Source organism: Lagenorhynchus albirostris, chromosome 20, assembly GCF_949774975.1.
Source record: "Lagenorhynchus albirostris chromosome 20, mLagAlb1.1, whole genome shotgun sequence".
In the NCBI taxonomy this organism is placed as follows: Eukaryota; Metazoa; Chordata; class Mammalia; order Artiodactyla; family Delphinidae; genus Lagenorhynchus; species Lagenorhynchus albirostris.
Window position 1 is genome coordinate 58,152,592 of NC_083114.1, and position 26,500 is coordinate 58,179,091.

General features: G+C 44.5%; 2 protein-coding genes across 3 annotated transcripts in view; one reads left to right on the plus strand and one right to left on the minus strand.

The window, feature by feature from the left end:
* FAM20A (FAM20A golgi associated secretory pathway pseudokinase) overlaps window positions 1-2,471 on the plus strand; it is a 44,115-nt gene extending 41,644 nt beyond the window's left edge. The window contains exons 9-11 of the mRNA XM_060134400.1: window positions 6-87; window positions 595-654; window positions 1,877-2,471. Of these exons, the coding sequence (XP_059990383.1) occupies window positions 6-87; window positions 595-654; window positions 1,877-2,129 (395 nt within the window). The 3' untranslated portion in view covers window positions 2,130-2,471. The remainder of the gene's footprint in view (window positions 1-5; window positions 88-594; window positions 655-1,876) is intronic.
* A 3,981-nt stretch (window positions 2,472-6,452) lies between these two features.
* PRKAR1A (protein kinase cAMP-dependent type I regulatory subunit alpha) lies at window positions 6,453-25,002 on the minus strand. 2 transcript variants are annotated; one of them, XM_060134402.1, is made up of 11 exons: window positions 24,866-25,002; window positions 21,523-21,702; window positions 16,056-16,226; window positions 15,161-15,252; window positions 14,889-14,950; window positions 14,020-14,066; window positions 13,184-13,342; window positions 11,721-11,781; window positions 10,506-10,627; window positions 9,499-9,580; window positions 6,453-8,941 (listed from the first exon to the last, which is right to left on the minus strand). In XM_060134402.1, the coding sequence occupies exons 2-11, from the start codon at window positions 21,694-21,696 to the stop codon at window positions 8,769-8,771; spliced, it is 1,143 nt and encodes a 380-aa protein (XP_059990385.1). In that variant the 5' UTR covers window positions 21,697-21,702; window positions 24,866-25,002; the 3' UTR covers window positions 6,453-8,768. The 2 variants fall into 2 exon arrangements, with proteins under 2 accessions (XP_059990385.1, XP_059990384.1); XM_060134401.1 differs by lacking the exon at window positions 24,866-25,002 and adding an exon at window positions 24,459-24,723.
* Between the last annotated feature and the right edge of the window lie 1,498 nt (window positions 25,003-26,500).

Here is a 26,500-nt window from a genome sequence, read left to right on the forward strand (position 1 = left end):
CACAGGAAACATGGACCGGCACCACTACGAGACGTTCACCAAATTTGGGGACGACGGGTTCCTGATTCACCTCGACAACGCCAGGGGGTGAGCGTCCCCACGGCCCTTCTCCAGCGGCGGCACCGCTGTGCAGCGGCCCGAGGGCAGCAGGGCCCGAGCCAGGGCCTCCTCGGTCGCGTCCCGCCCCCTCCGGGCCCTCCTGGCCCCGTTTCCTCTGCTCTTGATCTTTGCTGAGTACCGCCTGACTCTCCTCCAGCCTAAGAGCGCTAGGAAGCAGATCCACGTTTTCTGTAACTCGCCCCACGGTCCCCTCCCGGAGACCCAGCGCATCATCCTCGTGCTTGGCCTTGGCCCTGTGCGGCCGGTGCATAAATGAACGAACGGATGCTTGCTTTTGCCAGCTGTGGACAGAGGCTCTTGTGACCTGACGGAGAAGGGCTGGAGAGGCAGTGGCCGTGATCCCTGGCATTTTACCCCAAGCTGGGATTCAAAAACGGCAGAGGGGGAGGCAGGAGGAAGCACTGAGGCGGGAGGTGGTGCCTGTCCCCCCCACACCCCCGTGCTCCCGTGAAAGCCTGTCTCTCCTCCCTGCAGGTTTGGACGGCACTCCCACGACGAAGTCTCCATCCTCTCGCCACTCTCCCAGTGCTGCCGGTGAGCTTTCCGTTCAGGGACGGGTCACAACTGTGACACTTCGTCCTGCTTGCCACCAAGCTGTGCAGGTCATCAGTTTTCACTGGCCGAGGATGTGGGTGGGTAGAATGACAGGAACAACCTCATTCCTTGTGCTACAACCACAGAACTGTCCCACTTCTCACACCTTCATCTCTCAGCAGATGACTTAGGATCTAATCTTTTAAAACCTCTCGGTCGCCCGCTTTAATAACACACTCAGATCATCACTCACTTTTCGAAGAGCCCGATGGCCTCTGACAGGACTAACCAGACCTCTGCTGTGCCCCGCACTCACGTAAGCTCATAGGTATTACTGCCTGATCACCAGCTAAGCAAAATCCTGACTGAAGTCCCATAAACTCATGTCAGATTAAAGGAAGTCCTCAGGCCTCTGCCTGGCCAGCATTTCTCCAGAGAATCTCTGCCCTGCCTCTACACCTCTCTGGTGTTTCAGCCGAGCTGGTCAAGATCGTCCACCTGCTCAGCTGCAGTGTCCGGAGCTAATTAGAAATACGTGGCCCACGCATAGCAAAACGGTGTCTATTTCCAGCTGGAAAACTCAGAGCAGAGCCTGAACTTTCTTTCTCCACTTCTTGGGGTAGCTTACGTGTGCCTCCCTCCCACCCCACTTCCTCTCCTCCTGAGTAGGAAAGGCAGGAGTTGTGTATGACAATGCGTGGACACCTAAGCTACTTACACATCTGAGTCCAGGTCACATTCCCACATAAAAAGAAATCAAAATACTAAAGGCAAGGTTGGCCCTACCCCGTTTCCATCCCTGATTTTAGAATCTGACACAGAGAAATCAGAATTACAAAGTCGAGCAGAAACAACTTGGAGCCCGGCGGTACCCGCAGCCTCTGAGACGGCAAACATCTCCATCATTTCACCTGCTGGAAACTTCTCTCGTTAGCTTTCAATTTCCTTGAGAAGTCGTTATTACACAGCACTTCTGTTCGGACTCCCCGAGGAGCAGCAGATGCTTGGCGGGACGACTGGGCCAAGGACCGCCAAGTCCTATAGCTGTCACCCTTCGTCCATTCCCTTCTTACCGGGTTTGCATTAAGCGTGCCTGAGAAGACACTGGGGGCGAAGGCTCTCCAGACGTCAGCCCCCACCACTGTCGGCGGGGAAGGAAGTAAGTTCGAGAAGTTTCTTTCTTTACGTTTACTTACTTGGTCCCCTGACTTTGTCCTTCCAGAATAAAAAGGAAAACACTCTCGCACCTGCAGCTGCTGGCCCAAGCCGACTACAGACTCAGCGACGTAATGAGGGAGTCGCTGCTGGAAGACCAGCTCACGCCTGTGCTCACAGAGCCGCACCTCCTCGCCCTGGATCGCAGGCTCCAGACTGTCCTGAGGACCGTGCGGGGCTGCATTGAGGCCCACGGAGAGCACAGCGTCGTGGCCAACGGCCCCACGGGACAGTCGGCCCCAGACTCCGGCCCCAGCTAGGGGCTGGACGAGTCCGACCTCGGGAACTACGCCTGGAGCCCGCGGTGGACTCTGGAGTGTGGACCACAGTGTCCTCGCGGGCCCCAGGCCAGGCTGGGGCCTGGGTCAGGAGCTCACGAAGCAGGCAGGGCACTGGGATGATTCCAAAAGAGCAGAAGAAGTGGGACCCACTGCACTTTCCTCCTTGGAGCACTGCCCTGGCTCCCTATCTCCCCAGAAGCTCTGCTTCAAGGCCACAGACCACCTGCTGAGCCCACTGGGAAATCTGGACACGGGACCAGCCTGGAAGCCTGGCTCCCAGGAGAGAGCATTAACTGTAACAAATAAAATTACGGGACATCAGATGGACACCCCCAGATCTTTATTACATCTACAAGGATAATTCCCGATCCAGATTAATAAACATCTGGCATCTCACAAGCAGACCCCCCCAAAAAAACCTAAATATGGTAACTCCAACTGGTTCAAAGTAGTCTGCACACTTTCTATTCATATTCTAAACACTGTGGCCCAGTCTGAACACAATAATCCCTACTGACTGGTCCTAAAGTAATTTCTCAGAAGTGTTATTACAAGAGGTGAAAATAACATAGGGATTTGCTCAGAGTATCAGCAAAGGGATATTTCAATCCGAAGAGTAAATGTCAATTGAAATAACATCAAGGCTGTCAAAGCTGGCATCCAGTAACAATAGAAGGCAAAGCGAGGGTGGCCCTGAAGGGGGGACAGCGGAAGAACGGGTCCGGCAGGTCCATGAGCCTGGACTAAGCAGCACAGCCAGGACCGACCCGAGCCCACCGGTGAGTCCTCCTCCCCTAAGATTCAGGCATTGTCCCCACGGCCCCGTCCCCAAGCGCAGCGGGCTGTCTGGAGAAGCCTGGCACTCTGGATGCCACTCCCCTCTGCTCACTCAGAAAGCACTAAGTCAAGTTTACCTTCCAAGCCTCCCTCAAAAGTGGGCATCTCAGGGGTTTCCTGTCTCTTCAGCCTCCTCCCTGCTGACCTGCTTGTGTCTGAAGAGGAGGCTGTTTCTTATTCAACAATCCATGAAAACACACAGGATAGGCGTGTATTCACATTAATCACTCAGCAAGTAAAAACGGCTGATTTCATCAGCCCAGCTTTTCTGGTACAGGCCAGAGGCACAAATACCAGTACGAGTAGGGTGGGAAGAAGCTGTCGCTAAAGTGGGTATGAGGTCAGGACGCCTCTAGACGTCATCCAAGACGTCTGCCGTGTGCCCAGAGACAGGGGCGCTTCCGGCCCAGCCCGGCTGCCCCCATCACTGGTACGCTGCCCCAAACCTACGTCCCCGTGATAGTGATACCACTTCCATTCACGGAGCTCGTTCTCCACGTGCGAAAGTCAAACGCAGGCTTCCAATCCTCCCCAACAGACAGGATCCCTGACCCCCAGGGTACCTCCAAGAAAACTAAGGCTCAGGAAGGTTAGCTAAAATCATGCAACTTAATGATTCAAAACTATCCCAAAGCGTTCTTTCCACTGTAATGCAAAACTCAACAGCATCTCACCCAATTCATGCAGTTGTATTTGTTGGCTTTAAAACAAAAACCAGTCTTCAGTAGAGGAACCTCAATCCCAGAGCCTCGTGTTACTGAGGCGTCTCTACTGCTGCTCAAGGCCTCCCACTTCACAGATGGTTTCTTCTACTTCAAGCCTACGTTTCCTCTTGGAGGGGGAGCCAGGTAATCACACGCAGCGGAGCGAGAGGAGAATATTCAGGCGAAGGTGTTCAGAGACTATAGCACAAAATGGTCTGAACTCGCAAACTGCAGAGGCTCAGGAAGGCAGGCCCAGCTGCACCTCGACCCGGCCTCTTCCGTGACAACGGACTAGTTTTCAGATGGCCTATAATAAAAATGCTGGCGTACTTTACAGACTGAGAGTAAGAGAACTGAGTTTGACCACAGTATGTCGTGTACCTAGATGTTTTATTATTCACCCATCCATTATTTTTTCACTAATACCAAAATTAAGCCACTACCATGTGTCAAAAATACCAGAAAACAAAAGACCCCAGTCTTAGATCTATCAAGTTCTTCCAACACGCTCACTTTGGACCACTGTTCAATTTTCCATGACATAAAAACTCTCCTGTCTCTGTGTTAAGAACTTTTCATGTTTTCCTGTCAGTACTACTAACAGCAAACTAAAAAATGAAAGGGAACCGACAGCCCACGAGCTGGTGGAGAAAGGGGTCTGGAGGAACTCACTTAGCCTCCCCCAAAGTCAGGAGGACAATCTGAGTCTGAAGACGGTAAAAAGGGTAGTTGATTCTCTTATCTGTGGTAGTTTTATGGTTGATGAGTCACCAAGGACACGGAATCAGCGCAGACAGCCGCCTTCCCCTAGAAGCGATGCAGGGCTGTAGGTTCCTGTGCCGCCTTCCCCTAGAAGCGATACGGGGCTGTAGGTTCCTGTGCCGCCTTCCCCTAGAAGCGATACAGGGCTGTAGTTCCTGTGAGAGCCTCTGGTGACATTCCTGTCAGCCTACCAATACACGATCTTGATTCCTGCGTTACGGTGTGATGAAGACACCTCAGTTAGTATCCACTGTTGCTTCACGAACACTGAGCTCGGCCAATGGCGCTGCCTCTCACGCCTGAGAGAAGCTGGCTAACACGTACCCCTCTAGAGACCCACCACAGCCTTCTCACCCTCGGGACCCCCAGCCAGGACACGAGCACTCCTCTGGGGGCCACTTTAAATAGAGAAATCACCAACAGGAAGTACAAAAATGCAAAAAAGTGGCACTAAATAGACCAAAACAGGGCATCTGATTTCAGCTGAAACTAGAAGGCAGAGTGTCCTGGTCTGACCTGTGCCAGGCACTCGCGTGTCGGGAGACGCGGGCCCCTCTCCACTCAAGTCTGGGAATGACTGTGACAGTGCCGGGAGTGCTGATTTGGGGGTTACAAATGAATTTCAGCAAGTACGCAAATTTGCAAAGTTCGCAAATACAGCATCCGTGAACAACGAGGACCGACTGTAACTGACTTTGAGGCTAACAAAGATGATAAAAAGCCCTCCATCTAGTGGTGACTTAGAAAACCACAAAGCTACTTAAGCTACACTGGCAGAGAGCTTTCGCAAAACGAAAAACTTCTGCTCATTAGTGGTTTGGGTTTTTAGGCAGCATCAGGATGCAGTCACAGCTCTGCACTTCTGTCAGTCCACAAATTTTAACTTTATACGCACATAGTAACACTGACTGCTGTGTGAAACTCCTTAGGGTAAGAAGGGAGAGATTTACCATTCTCCCTTTTATGTTCTCTCCACAGTCTTTCCTGATGGCTATTATGATGGTGATCAACACACTGCTTCTCCATGTTGTTTTAGTAGTTTTAGCCCATCTAGAAGTACACTGCCAGGGCCTAACAAAAATACAAAAAGGTCCGGACGGGAGAGGCCACAACAGTGAGAGGCCTGCGTACCGCAAAAAAAACAAAAAAAACAAAAAAAACAAAAAGGGTTCAGCTGTTCATCTGTGGTTGGAGAGAAAGCAATATTAAGAAAACTAACATCATACTACTTCAATTTTACACTGTCAATATTTAAGCCATTAAAATACAAAAAGGGATTTCATATAAGCCAGTGTTTTCGAGGGAAAATTAAACTACAACCAGTACAGTCAACCCAGGAAAATGTTCTTCAATTATATTCTGTTGTGACTCAAAAGGTTCCAACTCCAGCAGGTTGAGGGAGGGGATTACTGAATCTGGACAAAGTGCATGTGTTACAAAGTAGCACAACTTAAGCAATGTTCTGGGCAATACAACATTATCTCCAACTTCACTGGATGCAAATGAATTAATTCCAATATGCTAATGAATTCAATTTAATCGTCCCCACCTCAGAAATGAGAAATGTTAGAAATGACTTTATATGTGAAATACAGAAGCATACCTAAATATATGAATGCACATATTAAATTTAAACCAAAGAGTATGCTGACCTAGAAATGACATCCCCCATTAAGTGTGGGAAAGTTCCAAAGCCAGAGAACCAGTCTACCCTCAATAAAAAGGAAATCTTTGACCTCTGATTTATTGTTTTCCTTCCATTGCTCAGTACAGATCTGCTACATCTCAATTACTCTTAAAGAAAGGTTTTTAGATTCATTCTTTGACAAACTGAATTGGAAAACACTGAAAACAAACACATTATTGTTTCAAAACACCGATCCCCTAATTCACTTTCGATTTTCATTCATGCCCACCGGATTAGCAGCTTCGGGGGGTGGGGGGGAGAGGAAGAAGAGGAGCAAAGGAGAAAGGGAAGAAAAACTGATTCGTTAGAGAATTAAATTATTTAATCTTTTTTATTACTTGACCTACCATTAAGACAATCTACAACAAAAAGAAGAGGGTATATTAGCACACACAGTATAATCAGACTAGTGACCAGGAAACAATACAAAATGGTCCTTTGGCCATCTACGCTTTCTAGAGCAGTGGAGCTCATAAATCCACTTACCAAGCCCAGAAATAATGACTTCTAAAGCCCTGAATATCCACTGAGACAAATGATGCCAATCGTGATTTCTCACATAGACTGCACAAAGATAAGGCTTTAAATGTGATCATTTTTAAATTCAGACTTAAATTTTCTTAGGTTAAAAATTACAAAAGGGAGTAAACAGCAAAGCCGAATGATTTAAGAACAGAACCCATTTAGAAATCACTGTTATGAATCTGAACATACACAGGAGCATGACTATATACATATATGAAACTCTGCAAACTTACGGCGTTCTAAATAATTTAGTTAAGTACAGTTTTGGCATTTAAACAAAGATCAAATCAAGCTTTAAGCTAACAAGAACATAATTTTTATTTTTAATCTTTTAAATATAAAAAGCTAAACACAAAATACAGACCAGAAAATCCTCATTTAGTAAAGATTATTTTGAAAAATAAAAAATTTGAAATAAGGTGGCTTTCTATCCCACACTAGAATGTAAATAAAATCTCTTTCCCAGATTTATACTCCAAACTTAGTAACAACCCAAAAGCTGTTCAAATCTATGAAAAAAAAGTACCATGACCAATTTAAATTACCTGGGAAAGGGGAAGGAGAGGGGATTAAAAATCAGAGCCAGATGCACACAGATGGAAAAAATGCTTGCAGTCACCCCCAATATAACCCTATATACTATATAAATCACAATGCAAATAAAAGTGCCTACATTATGGAACTGTGAAATTTTGTTTCAAAAAATAACAATAATAAAAATAAACAGTTGGGTATCATTGGTGCACATGGAATAATGTAACAACACATAACCTTGATAAGGCTGGAAAATACTGAAATAAAGTTAAGACTCAAAACACTCGTTTACACAAAGAAGTTTGCCAGAGAAATAAGGTGGTAGATAGGAAAGCAGAACTTTTCAGTAGGATGGCCTTTTAGACCAATTTGAAACACAAACACATCCTACCCCACCCCGCAACCCACCATAAATTCTAGTTGATGTAAACAGGGGAGGAAAGGTTAAAGCAAAGTAAAACACTTCTTCCCAAATCTCCTGCCCCAGTGAACTGAGTGGGGCAGAGCTCCCGACACTGAACTTTGTCCACCTGCCACTTCTCCCTTTAGCAATCCCACCTCCATTTTTCGGTTACAACATTTAGTCTGTCTTTTCCCAGTAAATCCAATCTCCTGGAATCAGTGCTTAAAGAGCATAAGAGATTATTATCCTGGACTCAACTGAAGGATATACATTAACCAAAAAGTCTAAGTTAGCAACCTAGAGTGCAGACCTCAAATTCTTATTCTCAATTCAGCATGTGATGATCAACATTTGGCACCAGCTGGATAAATGAAGGTGTGATCAGAGTCTGTGAGCTGAGGCAGATGCAGTTAAATCATTACCCAATGTTTGCAGCTTATGATTTGGTGTGAACCTTAAAAGGCAGGTAGGTATAGACAGCCACTCCTCAACATATTTTAGAACTGGAGAGGAAACATTAAGAACAAGATATAAACAAAACCAGGCAAAGTCGCTTGACAAATAAAAATTCTTGTTAAAAAGAAAAAAAAGGAACTGAACAGATCATTTCCACCTGATAATTAGCAAAAATGGGCATTTTTTCACCCTTAAACTAGTTTAAATACAGGCAGATGTCTTTCTACTATACTAAGATTTTTCTATATCTGTTTTTCCTAATCCTCAGAGCTTAATGAGAGATCGTTTATTCTATAAAGAAATATAGCATATATGGCCACAGTCTAGAATCTGCTTATGGTAACAGGAAACTTCTGTCACTTGAAAGGCAATCTTGCACGGTTACATCATGACTCTATGGTAACTCATATGGCGCAGGGTCTGCCCTCACCAGAAAGCATGGCACGCGCGGCCCAGGGTGAACACTAACACTGCACAGAGAAGCAGGAACAGCCAAGTCTCCACAGAACTCTTTCTATTTATTTAACTGTGTATGAGCACTCAGTTAATGCTCCAAAATAAAAATGGTGCAATAAGAGCAACTTTTAACAGAAACCGACAAGAAGCTGCGATGCCACTGGCCACGTGGCGCTGCAAAGAGGGGCCAGAGAGCAGTCTGCATGGGGAAGCCTGGACAGGGAGAGGCGGAAGGGAGGCACGGGAAGCAGGTTTCAGACGGACAGGGACACAAAACTGTTGTACTGCTGGATGTTCCGTTTGAGGATGTCCGAGCACGGGCCAAGAACACGTTCAAACCTCGGGCGGTCCAGCTTGACGCACTTCAGCGGGCCACGGGCAGCCACGGTGGCAGCGCGAGGACGATTCATCAGCAGCGCGATTTCGCCTGCAGGAGGGGAAAGGGCTGAGAGTAGGCTAGCTCCCTCAGAAACGTCTTCTGAGGGGCGCCCTCCGGGGAAAAGAAAACCCGTATTTTTCCTCCTAGTAACTCAGTACAGGCCACACATCTGCACCTCAGGAAAAAACCAACTGACAGATATGAGACAATCAATAACTTAATTATTAACTGAGTCAAGGTCAAAATCTCACACTACTTCTCTGAGAGCCGAAAACTAAAATAAAAAATAAAATTCAGGGCTTCCCCGGTGGCGCAGTGGTTGACAGTCCGCCTGCCGATGCAGGGGACACGGGTTCGTGCCCCGGTCCGGGAAGATCCCACATGCCGCGGAGCGGCTGGGCCCGTGAGCCATGGCCGCTGAGCCTGCGTGTCCGGAGCCTGTGCTCCGCAGCGGGAGAGGCCACAACAGTGAGAGGCCCGCCCGCATACCGCAAAAATAAATAAATAAAATTCAGGAGAAGAAAAGGCAAGATTATGAAAGACTGTGATAGCTCACTGAGAAGTGACTTACAGAAACTGTGTTTATTGTGAGGAAATCCACATACCAAAATAATCAGAAGGCCCCAATCTTCCCACTTCAACAAATTCTTCATTTTCTGAACGACGCTGTAGCACAGCAGCTGAACCCTATAACAAAATCACCAAAAAGCAAAACACATTAATACTTTCAAATCCTGGGTGGCATTTTAAATATCCTATGCAATTTTAGCTACTCTGCAAAAAAAAAAAAAAAAAAAAGGACTCAGCAGTTATTTCAAATCCTCTGTGTTCATGTGATAAAAGGTAACTGAAGAGTCACTACAGGCTTGACGCTTATTTACCCCCGCAGTTCCTGCTAGGAGGTACTTCTCATCACGCTGAGGTGCTTCGAGGGTTCAGACTCAGGATAGCAAACTGCAGAAGGAGGGCCAAATCCAAGCTCACTGCTTTTATAAATAAAATTTTATTGGAACAATACACCAACTCATTTAGATACTGTCCATGGCTGCTTTCCCACTATGACAAGAGTTGAGTCTGCAACAGAAACACTATGGCTCATAAATGCCTAAATTACTTACTGTCTGGCCCTTTACAGAAAGACTTCCTCGACCCCTGGCTTAAACAACAGCGATTAGCATCTACTGAGCCACATTCAGCGAATCTGCTCTGTGGATCTCCTTGGCTGGCAAGAGTATCTGCTAGACATTTCCATGGATTGTGACGATATAAAACATGGTAACATTTAGAATTTAAATACCTGCCTTTGATCCTGTTTGCCAAATTAGCCCAAATGCATGATTTTAACAAGAACGGTGCAGTACATCACAGCCTGTGTGCTAAATGGCTGAGTTCTGTTTGGCTTCTGTGAGGAGAATTAATTCGAGTAGGTCAGAATTCGGCTATTACTTCATGCAAAGCCCTCATTTAAAATGTGGTGGCCTGGCCGAAAACCAAACGACGACATTTCAAAGGGAACGATAATTTTTAAATAAAACTGTTTATCTTAAGAACGGTAGCTGTAAATGAGAACTGGTGTCCCCCTATTCCCCGCCCAGTGCTGCCCCGTCTTTACCTCTAAAATAATGAAGAACTCATCTCCCGGCTCCCCCTGCACCACAATCTTCTGCCCGTCTTCAAACTGCACTGGTTCCAACGCATCAGCTACCGTGAGACGCTCCCACTTGTCCAGAGATTCTAAAAGGCAGGAATCAAAAGCATTTCTCTGCATTATTTGGTATTGCTAAAAAATCTCAAAACAAAAGGTATAAAGAAGTCAACCAAAATACTCTAGTAGTGGCTCTAATCCAACATGGCACCTGTCTTCAACTACCTCTCGTCTCACCAAGATCCTCCTGTTACTTACAGATGACCCTAGAGCTTTCTTTCAGTAGCCAAGTGGCCAGGTTAACCTATACCAACTGCGTCCGATGGTACAGGGATAAGAAAAATGTAACGGTTAAGTATTCCTAAAGAATGCCATCAATGCAAATCGAACCTACAATTACAGGACCCAAAAGTAATAGTTCCAGAGATTCAGAGAAATAATGTATCAATTTAAATCCTCAGTAGAATTTATTTACAAAACCAACAAGAGTAACTAGAAAATAACTTTTGTTCCCACAGGCCAAACTAACACCCAAGACACTAAACAAATGTAACCATTTCAGAGAAAGGACAAATAAGGGCAAAAAAGTCAATTCACTGTAACAAAGCAATGACTCAAGACTGTATTACCTTATAAATCGCCATTTCCCCTCCCAATGAAGAACAGCTTGTATTAATGTCTCTAAGTCCACATAACAAAATATGTAGAAATGCCTCCAATTACCCTACTTTACTCTAAATTTCCCCACACTTCTAGCATTTTTTCAGAGAAAGCAAGCTAATGACACCTATTCTTTCTACAGAGGAAATGCATTCTTGGAAATACTCACTTTCCTGAACCAATAAACTCACTGACGGAGCAACAGAGAAACAAGTCCCAGGGGGAACAACTGTGAAAGTCCACACTCAGGAGAACACTTCCAGTCTTTCTGTCTCTCCAGGAGGAATAAGTAACACTTATTTCTAATTTAGAGGTCTGTCATATACTAGCAAATTAAACGCACTTTAAAATTACTTCTAATTTAGTCACACTTCAACTCTGCATTCCATATGGTTTTTGTTAACCATTAAAAAAAGAAAAAGAGTTGATAACTGGAGTAATCTTTATGAAATACAATCAGTTTCCTTAAGCATGACTAACACTTCAATACAACAATTCTCCGTGCAATCTTCCAAAACTTACCTAAAATAGACACTTTACTAAGAAACTCCTCATACATCTTGCGCTTTCTCAGTGTGCTTCCCTATAAATGAAAAAAGAAAGTGTAATTCACATCACGCTGTGGAGTAAGAAACACTGTTTCAAGTAAATGAACAACAACAGAGAAGTCAAAGCTTGCTACTGCTGCTTGATACATGACTGGTTTCTTCCTGTTGAAGATGGTACGCCCTCTATTCAGTTCAATCAAAAGCTCTTAGTAACTTGCTCCTAAAAGAAACACCAGGTATATGCCCAAAGAATTCACAAATTAGCGAAGTGTCAAAAAGCAAACAATCAGTTCTCAAAACAAAACAAAACAAAGAAACAAAAACCCAAGTCATATATGTGACTACAGTTGAATATATTTCCAGCCCAGGGTCCTTTTCCACAACCCTGATCCTCCACAGAAGGAAGGAAATACAACTGCTACCATAGAAACAACATCCCACCCTGACAAAAAAAAGTGCCGTAACCCCAAACTAAACCAAAATGTCTTATCTGCAAGGTTTGCTAAATACATCTGGGGGACAGAAAGGGGAAACACAGTTCCTCTATAATAAACATCCCTGACACAGTAAACTGCCTTGGCAATTTATATACTTATAAATATATATGTATAATATGTATTTATATTATTTAATATTTATTATATAATATGTATCTATTACATAAGTATATATATAATAGATATACATTATCTCCATCCCCAGTACAGAAAATTTTCTAAGTATGTAAATATTTATTATATAATATGTATCTATTACATATACATATACAAGTATATACACAATAGATATACATATCTCCATCCCCCAGTACAGAAAATTTTCTAAGTACATCCAACCGCGTACTGTCAAACAGCCAGACATGTAATACACAAATTTAAGAAAGCTATTTAAGATGACTAATGCCATTTACTGGGACTTAAACACCCAAGCTACTCCATAAATTTGTCAGAAAGTTCTCATAGAGTCTAATTACATCAGCAGAACATTCCAATGGTTTTATTACTTCGTTTATTCCTTTACAGTGAGAGGGGACATGAAACCTGCATCACTGCTAACCTCCTTTCCATTTAGAGAAGCTGATGGCTTCTGAGTGGCCTTCAATAACGTCATGCACTCGGAAGCGGCACCTCTCAGGCCAACTGTAATGTGTAAAGATCAGCTAAGGGAAGATGCACTGACTGACAAATGGAGAGATTCCCAAACATAAGCTGACCACTGCGTATACACCACATTTGTTTCCCATGTTATTTCTGGCCAAAGTTTTGTTCTAAAAGATGATTGTCTCAAACGGTATAATGAATAATGCTAAGTTGGGCTTAATACAAGCATTCAATCATTAAAAGTAAAAAATATTCTCATTTTAATGTGGTGATACTATTTAAACATTAGTCACACAGCCTGGATTGTGAGCCACACTCCAAAACACATGTATCTTACCATGAGGATTCTTCTATAGCTGTCTCGGTCGATACCCCACAATTTCACATTTGTCTTTGCCTTGACAGTGGCTGCTCTAGGTGTTCCATAAATCAAAGCAAGTTCCCCAAAGCTCCCTCCTTCCCCAACACTGGTTGCCCACTCATTGTTGACATAGACCTAAAATACAAAAGCATTGTTTTTTTCTACATAGACAAATAGGTAAGTATTAAAAACCTGCAAACCTTTTTAAGAGGTCAGAATCCTGAACTTTGTTTTAAAAAATAAAATGTGTTACATTTTCGGTACACAACGGAGCAAAACAGCTGACTTCTGACAATGAGTTAAGTAAGTTCAGAGTGTCTGTAATTTACCTAGTTTAATTATCTGATAAGAAAAAGTCCTCTGTAAGGATGACCAGGGCAAAAAAAGTGAACTAAGCATTAATATTAACCACATGTATTTACAGAGCACTGTGCCAGGCACGGTGCTAGGCAAGCATTTTACCTGCAGGAGGTACCGAGTTTTCTAATAATCTTATGGGAGCAACAAGACTTCCAGAACCAAGAAAGCTGTATACCCAGTCTCCCAGCTCACGACCAGTCTAGACTCTCCCTGACACCTGTCTTATTCCACAGCACACACACACGCCTTAACCACTAATCTAGCAAAAGTTCTGAACTGTAGGTCTAGCTGAAGAAATTACCTTTAGAAAGTATCTGTGTCAGTAAAATATTTGGCAAAAGGAATCGAACATACAAGGATGTAATAGCCCTTCAGAAACTCTTAGAAGCAATAAATATCAACAAGTTGACTTTTAAGATTATCAACATATTTTTGCAATTATTAAATCTTACATCCATCTCTCCTTGATCAATCACATAGAAGTTATCCCCTTCATCACCTGAAAGCGAGGAGAGTAAAAAAAAGTTAGAAGTATATTAATTAAAGAAGCACAAATCAAACCAAATTAATGTAAAATAATGAACTTATGTCAGAGAGGTGCTGTGAGAGAAGAGTATATTACAAATGAACAGAAACTTTCAAGAAAAAAGTCCAGCAATTTATTTTAGAAGTCGTAAAACTGAGTTTTTAGTCATCTCGTGGCAAAGAATGCCTCTGGAAAAAAAAAAAGCCACTTGTGTGTACAAAGACATTAAATGCTACATCATCTATAAAAACAAAACAAGAAACAACTCAAATAGTAAGCAACAAATATCAGATTGTCACTAAACAAGAAAATATATGGATTATGAAGACCCATGAAAATATCGAGAGTAAATAAGAAAGGAAAAAAGAGAGGACACCAAAAGATGAGATCCATGTTACTATATGTGGTCAAAAAAGGTAAGAACCAGTAGAAGGCACAGAACCTTACAAAGAGACGGGCTAGATGATGAAGAATGGAAGTGTTGTGCTTATTTTCTACTTTATTTTACTTTGTAAGTGGTTAATAAGCAATATAAAGGATATGTGAAATATGTGTGGCTCTGGAATTCCATACAAAGTAAAAATGCATGAATTCCCTTTAACAGTTACCATAAACAAAACTATATCAGATGTTAGGGAAATATTAGTCCCTTAGGCAAAGTGTGCCTTTTAGCTCAGAAGATTTTAATTAAAAGAAATAAGAAAACCCAGTAGTATAACAGAAGGAAAATCGTGGGCTTAAAGAGGAAAACAACTTCAATAATAACAGTGCGTGCCATAAAGCAGCCACCCTTACCCTGCTGAATAACAGTCTCTCCAGCAATAAAGGACACCGGAAACATGGCATCAAAAATATCACTGCAAGGGAGAGAAGGCCTCGCGTTACATTTCATGTGCTGCTTCTGTGGATTTCAAACATTAACCTTAGAATTAAAGCTCCCAGATTTTCAGCCTGGATTGTTATCAGGTGAACAATTACTAAGAGCCTTAAAACTTGCAACAGTGATGAGACTAGTTTGGGACACCAACTGCACTGGAAAAATAGTATAACAAAGTACCTGCACCTACCTTCTCTCATTATCATCAAGATGTGAAAACAGTACATTCTTTTCAATGGCTTTGGCTAAAGCAGCCATTGTCTTATAATCTTTTGGTATAACCTAAGAAAGAACAGAAAGTCAAAATGACGATTCCATAAACCAAGACCACTTCATGCTTGCAACCTAAATTACAATGAAATGTCAAGCTACATTACGGTATTTAAACAAGGCTGCTTTGAGTTAAATATTTTCAACATAACACTCTCACGCTGTCTTTGATCCACAAAGTTCTCAACAAATATTGACTCAATAATCCCCTTTGCCTACATCTAGGCCTGTGTTTAAAGGCTAGTATTTGGTTCCTAGTCAACAACTAAAGGAACAAACCAAAATCACCCTGCCCAAGGTGATTAGTGAGGCAAAACTAAGCATTTTCTGACAATTGGTCATTTTCTAAACTGTGATCAGGTACTGTTAGTCTCACAACCTCTTGCAAGCACAATTCCCTTCCCCCTTCAGGCTAACAGCTTAACTGGAAATGGCAGACTGGCTCTAAGAGCCAACTGAGACAAATGACGCTGGTAGGGTAAAAGGCTGAAAGCCACAACATGAATTACAGGATGTCAAGAAACTGACACCCTGATTCACGAGAAAAAGGAGTACTGCCTGCTCTTCTACTGCAAAACAACAACATGCAAAAGAAAACCCCCAAAACTCACTTATGCACTGTTTCATAATTACTGTTAGTTATTTCCTCTGATGGTATGCTGTTACAGAAACCTGTTCCCCAAGTACCCAGGAACTGTACAGGATGGAGTACGATCCATCCTGTTTGTGTTTTACTACTCAAAACAGTGCATGCATTCATCAGAGAAGACTGGATGGCTACCACGTGGGTCCCAGTGCTCAGATATGAACACTACCTTCCTCACGTAGGATGCAGCATCTTCCTCCGTGTAGACCTCGGCACTGATGGCGCCTCGTCGCCTCCGGCCCTTTACCGCTGGGTTGGGTGGAGGAGGAGAGATTTCATCCTCCCTCGAGTCTGCACGAGCGCTCGCTTTCTGCAGAGTCTGGATCTGTTTTGCCTCCTCCTGAAAAAGATTATAAGTTTATAAAATGAGACCCTTCAGCATGGCATTCTTCAGCTGGTATTCTCATACTCCAATGACAGTCCTTCTCAGTCACTTCAAATCTCTCCCTCTATTACCAAGCTGCAAGTTAAGGGGCAAAGGTCAATTACAAATGGGGGAAAAAATGGAGAGTCAAGCTTGAAAAGAAATACTCTGGAAAGACTTCACTGTTTCTCAGAGGGTAACAGATGCTGTATTTATTAATGAACAAAACCCACTGGTACAGGGCATGTAACATGCAGATAAAAAATTATATACTCATTATGATAATATACCGACAATGATTTGTAATGCACTCAACAGTAATGAACTGCAAAACAAAAGGCTGGGAAATTAGTGTGAGATCCCTGCCCCGCCCAAGAATGCCGTCTAGGAATAATCACTCAGGCACAGCAAAGTGACAGAAGAATGCCTAGATCACTGTGCTACTCCATTCATTCAATATGTATTCTCTGGATCTGCCACGCCAAGTCTACACGAGGCAAGGGGAACATAAAAACCAGTCGGAGGGCTTCCCTGGTGGTGCAGTGGTTAAGAATCCGCCTGCCAATGCAGGAAACACAGGTTCAAGCCCTGGTCCGGGAAGATCCCACATACCGCGGAGCAACTAAGCCTGCGTGCCACAACTACTGAGCCTGTGCCCTAGAGCCTTCGAGCCACAGCCACTGAAGCCCGCGTGCCTAGAGCCCGTGCTCCGCGACAACAGAAGCCACTGCAATGAGAAGCCCACACACAGCAACGAAGACCCAACGCTGCCATAAATAAATAAATTTATTTAAAAAAAAAAAAAAACCAATAGGAGAGAGTCCTGAGCCTGTGGAGCTCATATTGTAGCTGGAGTCTCAGGTATAAACAAATAATGAAATGTGATGGCAACCTAGAATTTAACTAAGATCGGATGTAACAATACTTCTCCTAACAGAGCTAGAAGCATTCTTTATGGTCAGGGTTGACACTTGAAAGTTAAAACAAAAAAAAGTTTACCCGCTTTTAAAAACTTATTAAACCAATCCGTTTAAAACTTATATCAACTACTTAACGTTCTTATTTTTCAGATCTAGGGCCTTAAAAAGAAATTCCTCGCAGGTCTTCAGTAAAGAATGAGTTATGCCCTGACGTAAAATCAGAATGAAAAAAGCCAAGAATGGTGAGCTATTTACATTCTCATTCATCTGACTCACCCTCCATTATTTTTCTAAGCCGTCTTTCAAATTCTAAATGAACTCAGCATTTACTATTTCTGAAAATTTTTTGATAAAAAAGAAACTAAGGACCTGCCTACTTTTTCTCCTGCATGGTACTCAGCTCTGCATTTGGCATCAAGACAAATAAAAGAACATATAAATGCAGCAAGAAAAGTCTAGAACGATAACAATCAAGGCATTAATAGTGTTTATCTCTATTATAGACTCATGTTTGATTTTTATTTTTTTATTTTTTGGAGGGAGGAATTGGCTTTATTTTTCTCATTTCTCTAGATTTTCTAATTTTCAATTAAAAACACAGTAAGAAAAGCCTATAACAAAAACAACTTTAATATATTTGCATATTTAGTTACAAATGCACTTACCTGTTGACCAAATAATCCAGTAAGTCTACTGCCAGGAATCTATTCTAAAATATGCGTGTGTGTGAAATGACAGATATACAAGGTTATTTATTATATCACTGCTTTTAATAGTAAAACACTGGAAACCACCAAAATGGTCGTCAACATAGAGATTAAATAAACTAGTACATCCATACAATGGAATACCATGCACATGCTGGATATGAATTTGTAAGTGCCCATATATTATCCCTGGAACACAGTGTCTTCCTGCACTCTAGGAAGACAACGAAGTGGGGAAAAGACTTTTTATTGTCATATCCTTTTGTACCTGCAGAATTTTGAACCATGTGCAAATATACAACCATTTTTTAAAAAAATACATTTTTAAAGAAAACCCACTTCATTTTCATTCTGGTAATTCCAGTAAACAGGTGAGGTTTTCCCATTCCATATTAACAGAGAACTTTAAAACTCAAGTCTCCCCCAAAGTCTAAAGTTCAAGAGTATAAATGAAAACACAAATTCTACCCCAAAATCTGTCACTGATATTTCACAAAAATTTCACGGAAAGTTTCACAAGTAATATCTCATTTGGAACTGTCTTCTATCTAACTGAATTTTTAAGACAATTTTGAAGTACCAAAAGCATTTTGATTTTAACACTGTTCCATGGGTTTTCATCTTCAATAGCAATCAGCTAGAACCTAATCCTGGTGACTCAGAGCCATCACTGAGATCATCGATTTCTATTACACAGTTTTACGTCCTTTTTCTTGCTGTTGTTTTCTTGCTGTTCATCCTTCGGTCAGTCTCCTCCCTCCTCAGTTCTCTCACTTATTAAAACAAAAACAGACAAAAGAACCCCTCCCGGTCCACTTACTGTCAACACATCCTAGAGTATTAAGCTCCGGTGCTGTGCCCACCGCTTACTTAATATGCTTTCAACAATCACTATTTGTCCCCTCCCTGCCCCTGCAATTCCATGCTTCCCTGTAGGGGAAGTAAACGTCCCCGTCCCACGGACCTGGGGCTGGGTAAGTGGCTTGTTTTGCCACAGCATGTCCTCTTGTAAGATCTGACTCTGGCCCCTGCAGCATCCGATCCCTCTCGGCCTTGGGAGCAGCTCCTTCCACTCAACCCCAGAACAAGACACATGGAGCCAAGAAGAGAAGATGGGCTGAGCCCACAAGAGCTGCACATGACCAAGAAATGAGGACTTCTGTAGTAAACGAATGAAATTTGGGGGTCGTATGGTACAACATAAAGCTACTACCCTGTGTGACCACAGGAAGTTACCTGATTTCTCTTAGTTTTACCTGCTACCTCTGTAAAATGGTGATAACCACCAACCTCACACATCTGAAATAATGAGCATGTATGTACGTATGTAAAGGGCTCACACGGTACCTGGCACACAGAAGACACTCCATGGTCGGAGCTATTAAAATTCCTCTGATCTATCGGACAGGGAGGTTCTAATAAATATGTGCAGAAAAGAGGATTCAAATTACAGGTAACAGTCTGAAATAAAACGCAGAAGCTTTCAATGGAGTTTTTTGGTGCATCTCTTATCGAGCAGTTGAGGGTACCAGAAACATGACCCCTGGTTAACACAGGGAAAGAGATGACAAGAGCGTGACCATATTTTCACACATATAACCTAACACCTAATGCACAGAACAATGACCTGTTGAAAAGTTGAAAACCTAGTTACTTGAAAGTCCAGATATTTACATTCAACCCTGGCTAAAGGAATGTATACAAGTGAACAAAGATCCTTGAATTATAAGAAAAAGCGTTAAGCTGTGACTTTTATTAAAAGGCAAAGAAGCCAACAATCATTAAATTAAAAAATCCCACGTGCAAAGAAACTACTTTAATCATCATTTCTTGTTTTCCCCTTGCTCAGTGCTTAAACAGGGCTATGAGAGTACAGGCTCTGAAAAGAGCACCACACACGCAACACTCCCTATAAAAAGACACACCCTTCACGTCTCACCAACCTCATCCCCTCATCAGATGGCTTCTATTGATGTCCAAAGAGAAGAAGAGGGATCACCTTACAGTGACCAATTTCAGAATCAGGTCTCCAGAAACACACTTCACTTCAAAACAGGGAAGGCCCACAGCAGCCTGGCGCTACAGTATTTCACTATCAGGAAACTGCTTAAATAAGAGAAAACCAGACTTTCTACCACAATTCCAAGACAGCAAGGCTACATTCATCGGGACTGGTTAGTTTTTTGTTGTTGTTGTTTTTGCGGTACACGGGCCTCTCCCTGCTGTGGCCTCTCCCGCTGCGGAGTACAGGCTCCGGACGCGCAGGCTCAGCGGCCATGGCTCACGGGCCCAGCCGCTCCGCGGGATGTGGGATCTTCCCGGAGCGGGGCACGAACCCGCGTCCCCTGCCCCCTGCATCGGCTGGCGGGCTCTCAACCACTGCGCCACCAGGGAAGCCCCTGTTGTTGTTTTTGATTAGTCTAATCACGGTACTAGACACCAATTTCAACAAACAGCTTTTCAAGAAAACAGTAGAAAATTCCTGATCACTGAGCCACCCAAACATTTTTTAAACACTAGTAAAACAGACTCTTTTACTAGTAAATTATGCTGGTTAAGAAACTGTCCAAACCAGTGGGATAGATTACAAATATTTCTGCAATACAATTAGATAATTAACAATCATATATCTAAGAAAATGCCCCCCAACTGGTTCACAATTATGAACCACATCAAAACTTCAATATGCTTAAGAAAACCTGTAAATTTATCTCGCTGAATTTCAGAAGCAAATCAAACAAACTACTCAAAACATTTAACAATCCAAACTTTCTCATTCATCATTTTTTGAGGGAAGTGAACTGAAGCATCGACCTTGATGAAAAATGATCATTTTGCTTAGAAAAGCACACACCACATGCTTAGGTCCCACTGACATACACAGAATGAGGATGAACAACAACGACTAAAAACTACATTAATTTTTCTTTCAAGAGGAAACAAGTCCTGACCAGAGCTGTAAAGTAAAATTTTGATAACCATCAATCTTGATCTCTCTGTTCTAGAGTCGATTCACCTGAGACATATTCTACAGTAAAACACACTTCACTAATTCAGAGTTTCTGAAATATCAGTCACAAGCTAGACTCAACTGTTTCATTACAGTGATTTCAAAAGGTGGGATAAAACCTATAAGTTCACTTGCTTTGCTGAAGAAAAAAGCATTAAATGCTTTCAAGTACTGTAGAATTTCTCACTTCAGTGGTACAGCAGTACCACTGCTGTACTTTAAAAAATTTTTACTGGAGTATAGCTGATTTACAATGTTGTGTTAGTTTCTGCTGTACAGTGCTGTACTACTTCTGATCAACTGTACCTAGTCAGTTATTTCATTTAGTCAGTTTTATGTACTAATTAAAATAGTTACAAGGAACTATATGTTTGGAAGACGAAAACCTGTTAGCCAAGTAAACTTAACATACAGATTGGTTTTGATAAATTCTACTGATTACAAAGTTAAAAATTACTTCAAGTGCGTTAACTACATTTCTTTTCTGAAGTTCTATTTTAGATGATGATGATGATTATAGATTATGATTTGGTCAGAATTCCTTTTCTTCCAAAAGGTACAAATCAGCGACACTCTACAGCATCCCCTTTAACAACCGTCAGGGTCATCTCATGCTCTGCCCCATTTATTTTTACCTTCTCCAACCTCTCAAAGTATTCCCTGAGGAATGCCATGGGCCTCTCGGGCCGCGCGGTGCACAACTGCACGATGGAGTCCTTGAGCAGGGCCTGGATGTTGTGCTTCTGCACGTAGAGCTCGCATTCCCGGAGGCTGCGCTCCTCCTCGCTGGCGGTGCTGCCAGACGCCATGGCTCACTATGGGGAAAACACACAGATGCCTCTGAAAACTGTTTACAAAGAGCAAATGTCAATTTGGCCTTCGACCTAACAAATTCACTAGGCAATTGATTCACAAGGATTTCTTTCTAAGTAGATTTTTTTTTAAACAGGGAGGTGAGGGCTAGGGAGTCAAGTATGTACAGAAACAGCATTCTCTCAAAGTAGTGTTTCACTGAGGTCCTGCTGCACAGGATCTAGGCTCTGCAGGCAGCCACAGTGAGAAGAACCTCAGCTCTCCGTTGGAAGTATGAGCCACTTATCCCCGGCAGAGGCGGGGTGCGGAGGAGTCAGGCCCTTAAGGGAATTTCATTCAGTTCTCCTCCTACAAAAGAAATCATGATGCCGTGCAAAGTGTGTACATGGCAAACGGGACAGAGAATTATAAGGGCACACAAGTCAGCTCTAAGTGAAAGCAAGAAAGCACAAGAAAGAACATCTGACATTCCCTATTCGTAACCCAGATCCCAGGGGAGTGTCCTAATCTCACCCAGCAAACCACTGGAGCAAAGGCTCTGGTTAGCCAACTACTAGCACAATCAACATTTTTTAAAACACAAAAGAAACCCCAGATGAGTTATAAAAGCAACTTTTAATCCTAGACTCTTTTTACCAGATTCCAGCTCTAGATGATAACACACTTACCCACTAGTAAGAGAGCAAATTCTTAACAGAAAAAAAACCCCACATAAACAAAGAAACACCTTACTAAGTAAACGATAAAAGATTTGGACAGGAAAAAAAACATGTTATTCATCTGGACAGGAAAATGTTAAAACATTAAGTTTTAAACTCACATGAAGACTCAATAGATAAAACTGCATTTAGTGAATTTTAGAAGGTTCAAACTACCTCGATGTGAAGTAAAATAAACAAATATAACAATGGGCAGCTAACCTTACCCTGGAATTAAAAGCTTACTAATTTAACAAAAGAGCCATAAACTGTTTTCCTTTCAACTCCTAATTATTAAGTAATTAAGATTAGAAGATAAAAGTGAGGTCTCCTCCACTTTGCAACTGAATTCAATACTAGTTGGTCTTTTCCAAATATAATGCACACAAAACCACTGAGATGACATTATAAATGTCAAAGAAGAAAGAATCAGCAGAGTAAAGAGCTACCGTGCTGTTAGGCATCTTGTTTTGACAACTTTCATGGTAAGGGTCAATAATGAGTAAACTAATTAACAGACCATGAGAAAGTCTGTAGCTCCCTGACAAGCACGTTAACTAAGAGGCCACAGAAAAAGACTCATGCTGCTACTTCAGAAATAAACACTCTAATACAAACACACAAAACAAAACAAAACAAACACACAAAAAACACGGTACTTTCGGACAGATTTACAACAGCCCCTTTTCCAGTTCAGACAGCCACATGAACTGAGAATCCACTTCAGTAGGATTTTCTGCATTTGAAAAAATACTGTACTGAAAGCCACCGAGAACAATGATGAATCAGATCTTTTTATGCTTCAAAACATTCAGATCCATCTCAGGAATATCAATACATGTATTCAACGGATCAGAGAAATCATTCGAAGATCTGGTCTGTGGTAGAAATGAGAGAACTGGGGCTAAGCGTGAGACTGGTTTGTTGTTTGCAACAATGTATTTAAAACACCAAAAGGAGGACACTGGAAATAAGGTAGCATATTAACATAAATGCCCCAGGACTGGCGCAGTCAGGTCACCGTGTGAACCCCGGAATATCCGTATTTCGGTCTTATTTTTTTAATCGAATACACCTAGATTAAGTCCGTCCTCGTACTTGGTTGTAAGAGCCTAACAATTTAGCTCCCCCCCGCCCCCAATTATTTAACTGCTGCAAAATGTACACTGCATTGCCTCTCCTCCTCAGAAAACACTGAGATTCTTTCTTTCATAAAGTCGGTTGTGACACAATTCCGTTTCAAAGGGATCACATGCGAGGCGCTATGCCAGACACCTTGAGAAACTCGCTGATTCAGGCCGCAGACCCTCAGACCAGACAGGAGCCCTTCCTCGGGGTCATCCTCGGAGCACCGAGAAGACCCATCTCTCGGGCATCCCTCCGGCGGTGACGCCGTTCGGCGTCGCACCTACACTGAGCTGCCGGGGGAGGGGGGGCGGGTCACAGGTACCGCGCACGTTTCGGGGGCAAGGACACGGAAGTGCCCTTCACTCCACTTAGGCCACAGTCACGGCCACGAGAGGAAGGGAGGCCCATCCTGCATCCCGCTCGGGTCGGAAGGCCAAGGGGAGACCTGGGGGGGCGGGGACCGGGAAAGGGGGGCAGGGGAGAGGGGACAGAAAGCCACGGAGCGGCCGGGCGACGACCACCGCGAGGGCGGGGCGACAATCCCGGGAAGGAAGGGGAAGCGCCCGCGGAAGAGGCCGGAGAAAGGAAAACGAGGACTGCCAGGTCCCCGGAGCAGCCGGAAAGGCAGAGGGTCGATGGCGGATTCCGGGGACATCTCGCCACCGTCCTTCAGGAGACGCGGGAGGGCGAGCGGGGAGGCCGCAGGGGCGGGGCGGCCGGAGCGGACCCCGGGGGTCTGGGGGGCGCAGACCCGGGCTAGGGAGCTAGGCCCGCGGGGAGCCCTCTGGAGGCGCCGGGCCGGGAGGCGCAGGGGGTGCGGCCGTCCCCCGCAGGTCGCTCCCCGCGACGCCATCTTGGATCGGCCCGGCGCCTCCAAACGGGCGGCTGGCGGCAAAGCTGGGCGCGCGGGGGACCCCGCCGAGGCCTCTCACCTGCGGGCGGGCGGCGGCGGGTTCGGACTGCGGTCGAGGCGGCGGCCGGCGGAGCTACCTCAGCGCTCCCCTCCCAGCCCGAATCCACTCGGCTACAGCTGCTGCTCGGCGGCTCCACCGGAAACGGCCGCGTCGCAGCCAATCAGTGCCCGGCTGCTGACGTCAATGCGCCTCGCTCTGGCCAGAGCCGTCGCCTTGGCAACCTTAAAGGGGCAGCGGCCCCGGGTCCTCCGCCGCCGCTCGTTGAAGGACCCTCGCCCCTCCTCCGCCTGGAATGATCCCCCTTCTACCCTTCTTTCCGTCCTGCCTTGTCCCTCGTCCGCAGCTCTCCTCGCGCTTGCCTCTGGTCTTCTCCTCACTCTCTCTAGCCCGAGGCTTCCCTCCTCTGTTCACCTGCCGCCCCTTACCTGTTCCAGTCTGGACGCCACAGGCCCTCTTTTTTCTCTCTGCTGCTATTCTCTCGCTCTCCGCGCGGCTTTGGGCAGCTCCCCTCTCTCCTCCTCGCCTCTCTTCTCCCCACCCTCACTCCCACCTCCCTCGCCGCCTCCGCCTTTTCTCCCTGCCTTCAACCCCCGCCCCCAACCCAGGCCGACCCACGTGGGGCGTCTCGGATGACAGGTGGGCGACTCCGCCCCGTAGCCCGGGCCGGAGGGGGACGCGGGGCCGGGGGGGGGGAATTCCAAGCCCCGGAGGAGGAGGCGGATCCGCTGCAGCTGCGCCAGGGGCCGAGCGCGGGCGGATCCCGGGATGCGCACGCCCGCCGCGTATCCTGTGCTCGGCCCGCGCCGCGGCCTCCGGGCTCCGGGCCGCCATCCGGTCCAGGAAATCCGAGCCCTGCCAAGTGTCTGTTTGGCCAACCAGGCCGCTCTCCCCTCCATGGGTGCTGTCGCCAGTGGAGGCCACACAGTCCCTATGGGCACAAAATGCTGGAAAGGACTTTGTCAGGGTCCAAGAGAGGCCTGAGTCCTTCTAGCTCCTGGAATGCCCCCATCCTCGCCCCGACTCCTCATAATGAGAAGTACAAAACGTGCCGGTAGGCACAAACCGTCTGTGACCACACGAGAAATCTCAGCCGCCTGTAAAAACTGCCCTCATCGGGGATGATGGAGGGGAGGGCGGGGGAGCGACTTCTATACTGCTTCAGCCATTTTTTTTTCCCATGCAAGTATCCGCCCTTGGAAGAGGAAAGGGGATGAGAGGCAGGGGACGCTTTCGGACCTATGAAGTCGCTAAAAGAATAAAGAAGGTCCTTGGAACACACGTATCTTTGTGTCTGGCTGGTACCTGTTGTACCCTTGGGGTATATAGCTCTAGGGCTGTATGTGTAAAATACACAATGGATTTAACACATAATGCAAAAAATATATAAATACCTCTAATAATTTTTATACTGATTCCAGGCCGAAACCGTAATATTTTGGATATATTCGGTTAAGTATTATTAAGATTAATTTCGCTTTTGTTTTTTACCTTTTTAATATAGCTATTAGAAAATTTTTAATTTCCTCTATGACTCGTGTTTATAGTATTTCTGTTGGACATCACTGTCCTAACAGGCCAGCTGCTCCCCGAAATCCACCAGTATGATAAGGCCCCTGCTTATCAGAGTATTTCTTTTATTTAGTTGTGTTTATCCCACCCCCCACCCCCCACCCCCCCCCACCCCCCCACCCCCCCCACCCCGCCACCCCCAGCCACGGACTTTCTGAAAGTCAGAGGAAGCGTAGGCACATCAGAAAGGCCAGATTAAGCCTATAAGAGGGGAATGTAGGGGGGAAGTTTCTTCTCCCACCTATGCCCCCATGGGACTTTCGCCAGGGATGGGTGGAATGGGAGATGAAAGGCACAGCCTCAGTCGTATATATGATTTCACCCTTGTCAGTACAAAGAAAGGCTAATTAAACTGAACCCTAAGCTGGGAAGCAGGAGGGGGAATTCGATAGCACTGAGCAGGCCCGGTCGCATTCTGAGAAGAAAACACTGCGGTCGGATAAATCTGAGTTTGGTTTCAGGCTCTGCCATCTCCGGTAATTGACTTAATC

Excerpts from the sequence above, each read along its gene's own strand:
- PRKAR1A (XM_060134402.1), bottom strand. The coding sequence starts at position 21,696 with ATGGCGTCTGGCAGCACCGCCAGCGAGGAGGAGCGCAGCCTCCGGGAA. Across the intron at positions 14,067-14,888 it reads AGAGACTGTTATTCAGCAGG|GTGATGAAGGGGATAACTTC; the intron begins GTAAGGGTGGCT and ends CCTCGCTTTCAG. Across the intron at positions 13,343-14,019 it reads TTGATCAAGGAGAGATGGAT|GTCTATGTCAACAATGAGTG; the intron begins GTAAGATTTAAT and ends TTTGTATTTTAG.